A 13,531-nucleotide genomic window follows, 5' to 3' on the forward strand; every position below is an offset into this window, starting at 1 on the left:
GAGAAAATGAGAATTTATAATTATGTTAATGATAGGTTGTAGAAGATGAGGCCCTCTATTTGTACTCTATGTACCCATATACTTTGTTTTCTTGACTGCTTTTGTAGCCCCAAATTTAGTGATCTAGAACCACCCCTGTTTGTGAGTCTTAGTGATGTTCTTGTGTCCACATAACCCTGTATTTTCTTAATGTTCTCAAACAATTCTTACCTGTTAGTTCCACGTGCTTCTCTTGTTGTGTGCTTGTCAATGCGTTTTGTAGTATCTGAGCTGTGCAGATAACAACATCATTTCTTTGTACAAACTCAGCAAAGAAAGACTTCTCTCCAGTGTCCCCACTGATGGCTACGACTTTGTATTTGTCCTTCAGATGAGGTAGGAATTCATTAATGTGATGCTGCTGCACAAGGTGCACCTGGTAAAGTAGGAAGATGCTACTTAAACATGGCTGACTGAGTACATACCTTGCAAGTTTAGTATGAACGTTACTATGATGGCTGCAGAGTTGGAGGAAAATTTCCTACTACTTTTATACGGTGCAAAAGTTTCATTGAAATTGTATTCCCAAACTAACTACTATAATGCTATGTGATTACTGTATTCACTTTGAACAATACATCATTATTGTGAGTTTTTGAATATCACATGCAAAATATTTGAAAGTTATGAAATAATATGCATGTTTATTATAATGTATAAGCCCATTACTGAGTTTATGCAGGAAAACATTAAATGTAAGTATGTCAAATAAAACAGCTCTATGACTGCCAACTTTATATAGTCAAGGTTACTGTATATAGTATATAGATGAATGCTGGTCCTCACTCCTCCTCGGCACCACACTTAGTAGCGGGAAAGTGAGGGAAGAAGCAAGCTGCCTGCAGTCAACTAACCGTGAGTCGTGACAGGTACCAATTCCTTGATCTGTGTGGAAGCGTGGTGCTGGTGTCTGTGTGGTGGAAGACCGCTGCCTACTCTGACAAACCGTACGTAACCAAGTAAGTAACCAATCATGATGATAATGCATGATGATAATGCAATTAACATCAAGGTGGGTGGGTTTGGTCAGGAGTTGCAGACTCTCAATAAAATACAAAAAATAAATAAAAGGTAATACCACAAGCAGTCATTATATAAATGTTATTTTAAACTTGTTTGATTAGATGACTAATTTGTACTTGTGGAACTAGACCAGGGGGCGTCCAACGTGCAGCCCATTTGACAGCAAAGTGTTGCTCTCCTAACTTGGAATGTGTTGGCAGATATGAACCATTTGGCCTTTCTAGTCTGCCCAATTTTTCGAATACTTTTATTAGTTCCTGGCCTTATCTTATATCTAGCATAGCCTTATGCCTATCCCATGCATGTTTAAACTACTTCACTGTCTCTACCACTTCTGCTGGATGGCTATTCCACCATGTATCCACTACCCTCTCTGTAAAGAGAGTGTTTTTTTGATGTTTTTAATTTGAAATGTACCTTGGTGTCCTTCACTAAAGTCTGTGCTTTGGAAAATGTCCGCCACAGCCCTGGTCTGTGCTTATCCCTGGGGAGGAGAGAGCGCAAAAGAGAGGGGGAGAGAGCACAAAAGAGAGGGAGGAGAGAGAGAAAGCAAAAGAGGGGGGATAGAGAAGAAGAGGGGCGGGGAAGAGAGAGCGCAAAAGGGGGGGGAGAGAGCGCAAAAGAGAAGGGGGAGAGAGAGAGCGCAAAAGAGAAGGGGGAGAGAGCGCAAAAGAGAAGGGGGAGAGAGCGCAAAAGAGAGGGGGAGAGAGCGTTAAAAGAGAGGGGGGGAGAGAGAGCAAAAGAGGGAGGAGAGAGAGTAAAAGAGAGGGGGAGAGCGCAAGAGAGGGGGGAGAGAGCGCAAACGAGGGGGGAGAGAGCGCAAAAGAGGGGGGAGAGAAAGCAAAAGGGGGGAGAGAGCAAAAGAGAGGGGGGAGAGAGCACATAAGAGAGGGGTGAGAGAGAGCAAAAGAGAGGGGGAGAGAGCACAAAAGAGAGGGGGAGAGAGCACAAAAGAAGGGGGAGAGCGCAAAAGAGAGGGGGGGGAGAGAGCGCAAAAGAGAGGGGGGGAGAGAGCGCAAAAGAGAGGGGGAGAGAGCGCAAAAGAGGGGGGAGAGAGCGCAAAAGAGGGGGGGAGAGAGCGCAAAAGAGGGGGGGAGAGAGAGCAAAAGAGGGGGAGAGAGAGCAAAAGAGAGGGGAAAGAGTGCAAAAGAGAGGGGGGAGAGAACACAAAAGAGGGGGGAGAGAGCGCAAAAGAGAAGGGGGGAGCAGGGATAGGCAAGGTGTCCGTACACGGACACTTGTGTCCGTGACTGGCCCTTGCAGTGTCCGCCACCCATTTTGCGGAGGGGAGGGAGGAGTAGGACAGATGAATGCTGGTCCTCACTCCTCCTCGGCACCACACTTAGTAGCGGGAAAGTGAGGGAAGAAGCAAGCTGCCTGCAGTCAACTAACCGTGAGTCGTGACAGGTACCAATTCCTTGATCTGTGTGGAAGCGTGGTGCTGGTGTCTGTGTGGTGGAAGACCGCTGCCTACTCTGACAAACCGTACGTAACCAAGTAAGTAACCAATCATGATGATAATGCATGATGATAATGCAATTAACATCAAGGTGGGTGGGTTTGGTCAGGAGTTGCAGACTCTCAATAAAATCCAAAAAATAAATAAAAGGTAATACCACAAGCAGTCATTATATAAATGTTATTTTAAACTTGTTTGATTAGATGACTAATTTGTACTTGTGGAACTAGACCAGGGGGCGTCCAACGTGCAGCCCATTTGACAGCAAAGTGTTGCTCTCCTGACTTGGAATATGTTGGCAGATAGGAACCATTTGGCCTTTCTAGTCTGCCCAATTTTCGAATACTTTTATTAGTTCCTGGCCTTATCTTATATCTAGCATAGCCTTATGCCTATCCCATGCATGTTTAAACTACTTCACTGTCTCTACCACTTCTGCTGGATGGCTATTCCACCATGTATCCACTACCCTCTCTATAAAGAGAGTGTTTTTTTATGTTTTTAATTTGAAATGTACCTTGGTGTCCTTCACTAAAGTCTGTGCTTTGGAAAATTTCCGCCACAGCCCTGGTCTGTGCTTATCCCTGGGGGGGAGAGAGCGCAAAAGAGAGGGGGAGAGAGCGCAAAAGAGAGGGGAAGAGAGCGCAAAAGAGGGGGGAGAGAGAGCAAAAGAGGGGGGAGAGAGAGAGCAAAAGAGGGGAAGAGAGAGCGCAAAAGAGGGGGGAGAGAGCGCAAAAGATGGGGGAGAGAGAGCAAAAGAGGGGGAAGAGAGAGCAAAAGAGGGGGGGAGAGAGAGCAAAAGAGGGGGAGAGAGAGAAAGCAAAAGAGGGGGGAGAGAGAAGAAGAGGGGCGGGGAAGAGAGATTGCAAAAGAGAGGGGAGTGAGAGAGAGGTTGGAACCGCGGTACTTAAAATAATTGGCCTGTGTGGGACTAGTATATATATATATTCCCCATAAATATTTACTGCAAATGATGATGTTTCCCCACATTACAGCAAAGCATACTTTCTCTCAAATGAAAACATGCAAATTCAGCATCACATATGTCTCATATAACAACTACAGTCATGCTTAGTGAATAAGCAGATTTACAGCAGAGTACTATGCTTTCTGCTCTTCTTTAAAAGAACTCCCCTTCTTGTGAACAACAGGAAATTCCAGATCCTTTTACATACCTTGTTTACTATCATTGCCACCTTGGCTCCGGGTTTCATCTCAAGGTGTCTCATTGCCACATACACTGCTGCTCTGGTTTTCCCAGTGCCAGTAGGAAGCCAAATTATAATGTTCTTGCCCTCCAGGGCTGGCTCAATGACTTCCCACTGGTAATCGTACAGGTCCATCTCTAATGCAGGCAAAAAACTAATAAAAAACAAAGTCAAAATGAAACTTTCACAATTTGGATAGGGCATGCAATTTAAAAAAACCCCAACAACTTTTAAATTCACTTCTAATATCAAATTTACTTGGTATCCTTTGTTTAAAAGCATATGCACATATCCTCAACAGCACCAATGCACTACTGAGAGCTAGCTAGTGACTGGTGGTTACACACGTCTCTTGTCATTGGCTCACCAGATGTACTCAGCTAGCTTCTAGTATTGCATTGTTGCTCTGGGGCTGACTTTAACTATGTATTTGATCCATTTGCAGGGGTTAAATACATAGTTATATGTTAATTTATTTTGCCTCAATAAAAAGTAATATATATATATATATATATATATATATATATTACTTATATATATTATATTACTTTTATATATATATATATATATATATATATATATATATATATATATATATATATATAAAGCATACAAAAAGTTGCAAACCATTTGTTTAGTATATAATTTGCATATGAGAGCAGAGTAAAACACCCTCCTGCTACATTAAATAGACCTTAGGTGTCTGTCACTTGAGACCTATCGGGCTGTCTGATAGCTATCACTTCATATATGTTGTCAAAAGACTTACATTAAAACAAGAGTCAGATGTAAACATATTCTATTAATAGGATACAAGTAAAACTGCATTATATAATAGTAACTCAAACCATGAAGCACATATATCAGTACAGTATACATATTTGCAATCTAACTGTAACAGATAAGAGTCCCGGGAACAAAACATTTTTTGGATGTGAGATGAATTTTAGAGGAACGTCTGAACTGCAATAAGGCATAAAAAATGTGAATCACTGGTGGTCTTAGAGAGGTGTTAATGGTTGCTAAGCAACCCCAAATCTCCCTCAACCACAGATCTACAAAACGGTCTATTTTTTTTTATTTAACTAGTGTTGTGCTCTACTACGAGTGAGGATACAGGTAAAATTGGAGATGTGGATATAAATAGGAAATAGACTAGAAGAATAAAACAAACCCCCATCAAAACCACTGTCTACCCCCAGAATATTGCTTTGTGTTAACCTCAGCTACCACAAAATGTAAGGTCTAGAATAAGCCTTTATAAGAAAAACTGAAAAAGTATAGGGCTTACAGCAAACTGCAAATACTAAACTGAATGCATTAAAAGCTTAGTATTATAAATGTGCCCATATTGCCCCCGGTCTATCATCAGATTAGAAGTGACAAACCTATTACCCACTCACCTTTTTCTGCACCAAGATCAGGTAGATGGAGTCTTGATCTGTGTATGCTGCTTAACGTATTTATAAGTGTGCCAGTCTTTTCCTCTCTCTCTTTTCTGGTAAGTGTATCCCTCTTGTAGACAAAAAAATGCTTCTTCACCCTTTGCTGATACAATGTAACTCTTGGGATCAGAAACTACCTATTGCTTTTAAAGCCCTCTCTTGGTCTACATAGGAAACGCATCTGATGAGGTATCTAAAGGGAAACAGTGAGATTGAAGCAATAGCCATGGGGAAATTTCACAGTTTATTTACATGCAATCAAGTTTACAATAAAATCAACAAGTACAACACAGCACCTTTGTAATTAAAATGACAAAGTAACTCAGTAAATTTTACCTGTATTCAGATAAGACAAAACACAGTTTAAGGCTGTCGCTGCAGGGAGACTGTAAGGAGATACCCTTGGGCCCCCCTTCTGTTGCTGTCATAGTTGAAAACCGAAACTGAAACAAGCTGTCTGAAAGGGAATATTTCTAAGGGTGTGTATGTGTCTGAGTGTGTAAATAAATGCAGGATATATATATATATATATATATATATATATATACAAATATGATTATTACAGTATATATATATTTTTTATATATGTATATATATATATATATATATACAGTTGTGCTCATAAGTTTATATATATATATATATATATATGTGTGTGCTCATAAGTTTATATATATATATATATATATATATACACAAACATGATTATTACTATATATATATATATATATATATATATATATATATATATATATATATATATATATATATATATGTTGTGCTCATAAGTTTACATACCCTGGCAGAATTTATGATTTTTTGGCCATTTTTCAGAGAATATGAATGATAACACAAAATATTTTCTTTCACTCATGGTTAGTGTTTGGCTGAAGCCATTTATTATCAATCACCTGTGTTTACTCTTTTTAAATCATAATGACAACAGAAACTACCCAAATGACCCTGATCAAAAGTTTACCTACCCTGGTGATTTTGACCAAGAAATCATAAATTCTACCAGGGTATGTAAACTTATGAACACAACTGTGTATATATATAACACAGCAGAATCCACGCTATATAGAAAAAGGAGTCACAGGAATAGTCCCCAGTACAAAACTATTTTCACAGTCCTCCTGTATCTTCTTTACCCCAAATGTGGGAGGAGGATGAATGGTTCCAAGTCTCTCTAAGCCTAATCTCAAAGTGAGGGTCACCCAAAGCAGAGGACACCATAGACGATATAGGACAAGAGAAGAGGGAAGGTCGCACAGAGACAAAGGTACCCTCTGGTGTAGTATATTAGGAATAAAACATAGTAATATAGATAAAGCTAAATTCGCGCTCACATGTACAAACATCAACACATATGAGGTATGGTAGCAGCAATGATGGCGTTAAGCCTGTTCTCCTCTCCAAAGTTTCCTGGTGTCTTCAACAGATATTGAACAGGTGTGCAAGTCCAGCCCCCAGTCTTGGTATGAACCTCAAGTCTTAGGCAGCGGGATGCGCAAGAACATGGGAGACAGCCGGTGCCAGTACAAAAGAAACTTCAATATAGAGAGTGGCAAAAAACAGCACTTATACAGCAAAACATGCTGGTGACTAAAAACAATAGGTTAAAACTCTCACACAGGAGAGAGTACAAGCTGGAGCATGCGGTAGCACTGCACAGTAACACTCAAGTGAGGGGGCGTGGCCCGACGCATTTCACGCCGCTATTGGACGCTTCATCAGAGGTAGGGTATGCCCCCCCTACTTCTCCTATTTGTATCGTCTAGGTGTCAAAGCTCATTTGTGATCCCATGTTCCATTTTTCTTATGGGCAAACCCCTACTATCAAATGTTTAAATGGCAAATAAGGTAATGCATGTTTACTTTATTAGCAAAAACATAAATTATGCTTACCTGATAATTTCTTTTCTTCAGATGGAAAGAGTTCACAGCTGCATTCATTACTTTTGGGAAATTCAGAACCCGGCCACCAGGAGGAGGCAAAGACAACCCAGCCAAAGGCTTAAATACTCCTCCCACTCCCCTCATCCCCCAGTCATTCTGCCGAGGAACAAGGAACAGTAGAAGAAATAAATAAAAAGAGAGAAGCGCTCAACCTGGGAACGAACAATAGCATAATAGCTTTTTATTTATACAGTAGAATAAATATCAGGGTAAAGAGGTGCCAGAAGAACAAAAATTACAGCCACCTCACATAAAAACACGGGCGGAGAGTTGTACACTCTTTCCATCTGAAGAAAAAAATTATCAGGTAAGCATAATTTATACAAAAAAAAAAAATGTGATGGTGCACAAAAAAGGATAAAAGTCCCAGGTTATCACGGTGGTAATGCTCAGCATGTGAACCTCAGGGAAAAAAAAAAGCATAATTTATGTTTTTCTTCATAAATGGAAAGAGTCCACAGCTGCATTCATTACTTTTCGGAAAACATACCCAAGCTATAGAGGACACTGAATGGAGGGTACAAAAGGCGGCCCATTCTGAGGGCACCAGGCCTGAAATCACAACCCAGCAAAAATCCCGCTTTGTCCGAAGCCAGGAAAACATATGGAAAGGAAAAAAAGGCCCCAAGGACACTGATCCGCTGTAATGTCAAAGATACTATGTTGTAGTATGAAAAAATATAAATGAATCACAACTGCTGAGATTATAGGATTTGTAGCAAGGTTTAAACTAGATAATAACATGGATTACTAAAAGAAGTAATGTCAGAATCCGAGTATAAACTTTGCAATTTGTTATATGGAAAAATAGCATTAGATATTTCTATAAGTGTATCGAGTAAATAGATACTGGAGGAACAACAGAAATACTGAGACTATATCCAAAGAAAAAATGAAACAGTGTTAACACAAAAAATAGCTACTATGACAAAATAAAGCTCTGCCACAATATATCAGAAATTATGAGTAAATATGCGTAGCAGTATTTGCATAAAAGATAGTAGCATGAAAAATAAGTAAGAGGTTACAGACTGTACCTGGAGGGTAAAACAAAGTATTTTAGAAAGTTGAAGAGTAATCTCACAGCTTGAATTGGTGAAGCGGTTGCAGCGCTGATGCCGAAGATGTTGGCGTGTGACGTCACAGCTCCACAATGCAGGGCGGAGGATTAGGCTGAATGGAGTAAGCTGACAGCAACGGCTTGGGGAAAAATGTCAATCCGGTAACAAAAGATTTAGACTGGTTTCAGCAAGATAAGTTTGGTGAACCGGAAAGATACAATTCAGGATGAAATCCAAAGAGGTAAATAAGAGCTCAGTTAGAATCACACTATGGTTAGTGGAAAACAATAACAAGCAAAGTGGATAGGGGGGAGGAGGCTTAAATAGCATAGCAGGTAAATTGATCAGAGAATTAAAGGGATATTCTCAGTACAAGTAACAGGTTGTTATTACACAATATGTAAACGTGACAGGATGCTCCCCTAAATGATCCACTCCGTGGATCAGGGATGAGGACGATCCGGATTCTGCTGATGGAATTGCGAGATGAGTCTGGGGGCAGATATATTAACAGCTGGTTCCCAAGAGTCATGTTCCGAAGTGTAACCTTTCCATCTTATCAGATACTGTAAGTTATCTCTATACATTCTAGAGTCAAGTATGGATTTAACCTCATACTCAATGTTGGGATCAATGGAGATAGGAGGTAAACTTTGGCGTGAAGTGGCATCTCGTACAGAACGGTAGGGTTTTAGTAGGGAAACATGGAAGGTAGGGTGTATTTTCAGAGTGCTAGGTAATTGTAACCGAACAGCATTCTCATTTATGATTTTAATTATCTGAAAAGGACCAATGAATAATGGTGAAAGTTTCTTGCTAGGAGTATTAAGATGTAGATTTTTGGTTGACAACCAGACTAGATCTCCAAGGGAGTACTGTGGTGGAGCCATCCTTCTTAAGTCGTAATAAAGTTTCTGTTTGGTTTTAGCTTGTTCAATAGCAGTCCTGACTTTTGCAAAATTAGAAGTGATGGAATTTGTTAAATCAGAGATATATGGTAGTGAACTGATTTGGGGTAGTAGTTGAAATGTTGGATGGAATCCATAATTAATGAAGAATGGAGTCTGATTGGTTGTGGAATGTACTGTGTTGTTGAAGGTAAATTCAGCATAGGGCAGATGTTGAGACCAAGAGTGTTGGTCGAAATGACAATAAGACCTTAGGAATTGTTCAATGCTTTGGTTAGACCTTTCAGTCTGACCATTAGTCTGAGGATGATAAGAGGTTGAAAGTCTTTTGTCAATACTGAAAATCTTGCAAAATTCAGTCCAGAGAGAACTAGTAAACTGGGAGCCACGGTCTGTTAAAATGCGTTGAGGGAGACCGTGAAGTCTGAAGACATGTAGTAGGAGCAAATGTATAGTTTCGGCAGCGGTCGGTAGCTTGTGGTAAGGTATGAGATGTATCATCTTACTGAATAAGTCCACCACAACAAGGATAGTAGTATTATTGGAGGATCTGGGGAGATCAACAACATAATCCAAGGCTATGTCGGCCCAAGGTCGTGTTGGAGTAGGTAAAGGCATGAGTAACCCATAGGGCCTATGTTTTGATCTTTTAGTGGTAGCACATACTGAACAGGTGTTAATGTAGTTCATTATGTCGGTATTCATATCAGGCCACCAGTAACTCCTTTTAATAAGCTCTTGTGTCTTGTGGAATCCGGTGTGTCCAGCAAATAAGGATTCATGAGCTGAATGTAAAATTAAATCTCTGATAGAAGGGGGTACATATAACTTCTCATCAAAGTAATAAAGAGAATCCTGTTTCATTTGTAACTGTTGAAGAGGCTTAGTTTGATCTTTATGTTGTTCTTCTTTTAGAAATGGAATAGAATCAATGAGAAACAACAGGTATTTATTCTCTGGGATTACAGATTCTTTTGGAAGATAGAGTTCAGAGGGAGTAGACAGCCGTGAGAGAGCGTCTGCCTTCTTGTTCTTACTAGCTGGTCTGTAAGTGATAAGGAAATCAAATCTGGAGAAATACAGATTCCAACGAACATGTCGTGCAGTAAGGGTTTTCGTACTTTTAAGGTACTGTAAATTCCTATGATCAGTATACACAATGGTTGGGTATGTCACACCTTCAAGGAGATGACGCCACTGTTCAAAAGCAACCTTGATAGCCAGTAACTCTTTGTCACCCACGGGGTAATGTAACTCAGGAGCCGTCAAACATCTTGAATAAAAAGCTACGGGATGTAGAGGTTTCTTTAGGTGTTCTCTTTGTGAAAGAACAGCTCCAATAGCATAATCTGAGGCATCGACCTCTAATACATATTGGAGTTGGTTGTTAGGGTAACGTAATATAGGTGCAGAGGTAAATTTTTGTTTTAGGAGATCAAAAGCCTTTTGGGATTCAGCAGTCCAGATGAACTTAGTATTTGATTTTGTGAGGTTGGTAAGTGGTTTGGCAATTGCTGCGAAGTCTTTTATAAATTTTCGGTAAAAATTTGCAAAGCCAAGAAAGCTTTGTACCTGTTTCTTATTACTTGGCTTTGGCCACTGTCGTATGGTGGTGATTTTTGAGTCGTCCATCTGTATGCCAAATTCCGAAATCTGATAACCAAGAAAGGTGATCTGGTTTGTATGAAATATACATTTCTCGGCTTTAGCATATAAAGAATGTGATCGTAAGCGTGATAATACCTGTCTGACGTGTTTTGTGTGTTCTTCTAATGTTTTTGAATAGATCAAAATATCATCAAGATAGATTACAATATAGGTGTCAAGAATATCTTTGAAGATATCGTTAATAAAGTGTTGGAAGGTTGCCGGGGCGTTGCAGAGACCGAATGGCATGACGGTGTATTCGTACAAGCCATAACGAGTACAGAACGCCATCAGCCATTCGTCTCCAGCCCTCATACGAATGAGATTATATGCACCTCGAAGGTCAAGTTTAGTGAAGACCTTGGCACCTTCCAAACGCTCAATTAGCTCTGGGATAAGGGGCAAAGGATACCGATTTTTAACAGTAACCTTGTTCAGCTGCCGGTAGTCCACTATGGGTCTTAAACTGCCATCTTTATTTTTTACAAAAAACATACCGGCCGCAGCGGGGGAGGTAGATGGTCTGATGAATCCCTTCTGTAGATTTTCCTCAATATATGATTTTAAGTGTTCCAGTTCAGGTTTGGACAACGGGAACACATGACCGCAAGGTATGACTGCACCTGGTAATAAATCAATAGGGCAGTCATAAATACGATGTGGCGGTAGATTTTGGGATTCTTTTTTACTGAAAACATCAATAAAGTCAGCATAAACATCAGGTATCTCTATATCAGTGGAGATTTGAGGTGGTTGTAAAAGCAGAGTAGGGTAGCAAGTGGATAAGCAGTAATCAGAATTAAGCTTTACAGTGAGATTTGACCATGATATCAGAGGGTTATGTAATTTTAACCATTGTAGGCCTAAAATGAGAGGGAAGACAGGGGATGTAATGACATCAAAGGAAATGTACTCCCTATGGTGGTCTGGTGTGGATAGGAGCAATGGTATTGTTTCATAAATTACTGGTCCAGAGGACAAAACCTCCCCATCAATTCCCCTTAAAGGTACAGGAGCCTTTTTTTTTATAAGTGGGATTTTATTTTTTGTGGCAAAAGATACATCAATGTAAGAGGCAGAAGCACCAGAGTCAATTATGCCTGAAACGTTCACTCGAAGTTGATCCCACTGCAAGAGAAGGCATAGGTTACAGTAACTTGCAGAGTGTGACACAGCATTTAAGGAATAAAAAGGATGGTAGTTCTTACCCTTATTCTGTTTCTGGAGAATGGGACAGGCCTTGACAGTATGCTCTTCAGATGCACAGTACATACATAAATTCTGGGAGCGCCTTCTTAACTTTTCTTGATTGCTTAATGGGCCTTTAAGAAAACCAATTTCCATAGGTTCAGTGGTGTTTTTAACATGAGAATGTGTAGGTAAAGAAGGGTTTTGTTTTTTATGTATTGACTCATGATAACCTTTCTCGTTTTGTCTCTCCCTAAGCCTTCTGTCAATACTGATACTGAGGTTAATTAGTTCCTCCAAAGTGTTGGAAATTTCAATGCGAGAGAGTTCGTCTTTAATAGATTCTGACAAACCCAATCTAAACTGTTTTTTTAGAGACAAGTTATTCCATTGGATGTCAGTAGCTAGCCTCTTAAAATCTGCAATATAATCTTCTACATCTCTTCTCTTCTGTTTAAGAGAGCGCATTGCAGTTTCAGCGGTTAATTGTTTGTAAGGGTCGTCATAAAGCTGACCAAGGGTAGAAAAAAAAGAATCTAGAGAGTTAAGTATATCATCGTTTGTTTCCAGGAAGGAATTAGCCCAGCTTCTGGGTTCTGCTCTTAAATAGGAAATAGTAGTCATCACCTTAACTCTATCAGTGGGATATGTGTATGGTTTTAGTGCAAACAACAGAAGACAAGAGTTTTTAAAATCTCTAAATTGTTTTCTATCCCCTGAGAATACATCTGGGAGACTAACTTGTGGTTCCTGGAACCGGGTTCTACTATCTACAAAGTCTTTAATATAAGTTTTCAGTCCCTGGTTTTCTTGTTTGAGTGTATTGAGGCCATCAGTTAATGCATCCACTTTTTGAGAGAGAGTTTGTATCTGAATAGACATCTCAGCTGGATCCATGTTTTAAGGCTTGTTATTCTGTAATGTCAAAGATACTATGTTGTAGTATGAAAAAATATAAATGAATCACAACTGCTGAGATTATAGGATTTGTAGCAAGGTTTAAACTAGATAATAACATGGATTACTAAAAGAAGTAATGTCAGAATCCGAGTATAAACTTTGCAATTTGTTATATGGAAAAATAGCATTAGATATTTCTATAAGTGTATCGAGTAAATAGATACTGGAGGAACAACAGAAATACTGAGACTATATCCAAAGAAAAAATGAAACAGTGTTAACACAAAAAATAGCTACTATGACAAAATAAAGCTCTGCCACAATATATCAGAAATTATGAGTAAATATGCGTAGCAGTATTTGCATAAAAGATAGTAGCATGAAAAATAAGTAAGAGGTTACAGACTGTACCTGGAGGGTAAAACAAAGTATTTTAGAAAGTTGAAGAGTAATCTCACAGCTTGAATTGGTGAAGCGGTTGCAGCGCTGATGCCGAAGATGTTGGCGTGTGACGTCACAGCTCCACGATGCAGGGCGGAGGATTAGGCTGAATGGAGTAAGCTGACAGCAACGGCTTGGGGAAAAATGTCAATCCGGTAACAAAAGATTTAGACTGGTTTCAGCAAGATAAGTTTGGTGAACCGGAAAGATACAATTCAGGATGAAATCCAAAGAGGTAAATAAGAGCTCAGTT

At 39.6% G+C, this 13,531-nt stretch overlaps 1 protein-coding gene across 1 annotated transcript in view; it reads right to left on the reverse strand.

The window, feature by feature from the left end:
* Positions 1-5,340, reverse strand: part of DHX58 (DExH-box helicase 58) — a 140,071-nt gene extending 134,731 nt beyond the window's left edge. Inside the window, exons 1-3 of the mRNA XM_053698982.1 lie at positions 5,133-5,340; positions 3,697-3,883; positions 211-415 (exon numbers count right to left, since the gene is read on the reverse strand). Coding sequence (XP_053554957.1) covers positions 211-415; positions 3,697-3,864 — 373 coding nt within the window. The 5' untranslated portion in view covers positions 3,865-3,883; positions 5,133-5,340. The remainder of the gene's footprint in view (positions 1-210; positions 416-3,696; positions 3,884-5,132) is intronic.
* Positions 5,341-13,531: the final 8,191 nt, after the last annotated feature.

The sequence above is a fragment of the Bombina bombina genome, chromosome 1 (genome assembly GCF_027579735.1).
Source record: "Bombina bombina isolate aBomBom1 chromosome 1, aBomBom1.pri, whole genome shotgun sequence".
In the NCBI taxonomy this organism is placed as follows: domain Eukaryota; kingdom Metazoa; phylum Chordata; class Amphibia; order Anura; family Bombinatoridae; genus Bombina; species Bombina bombina.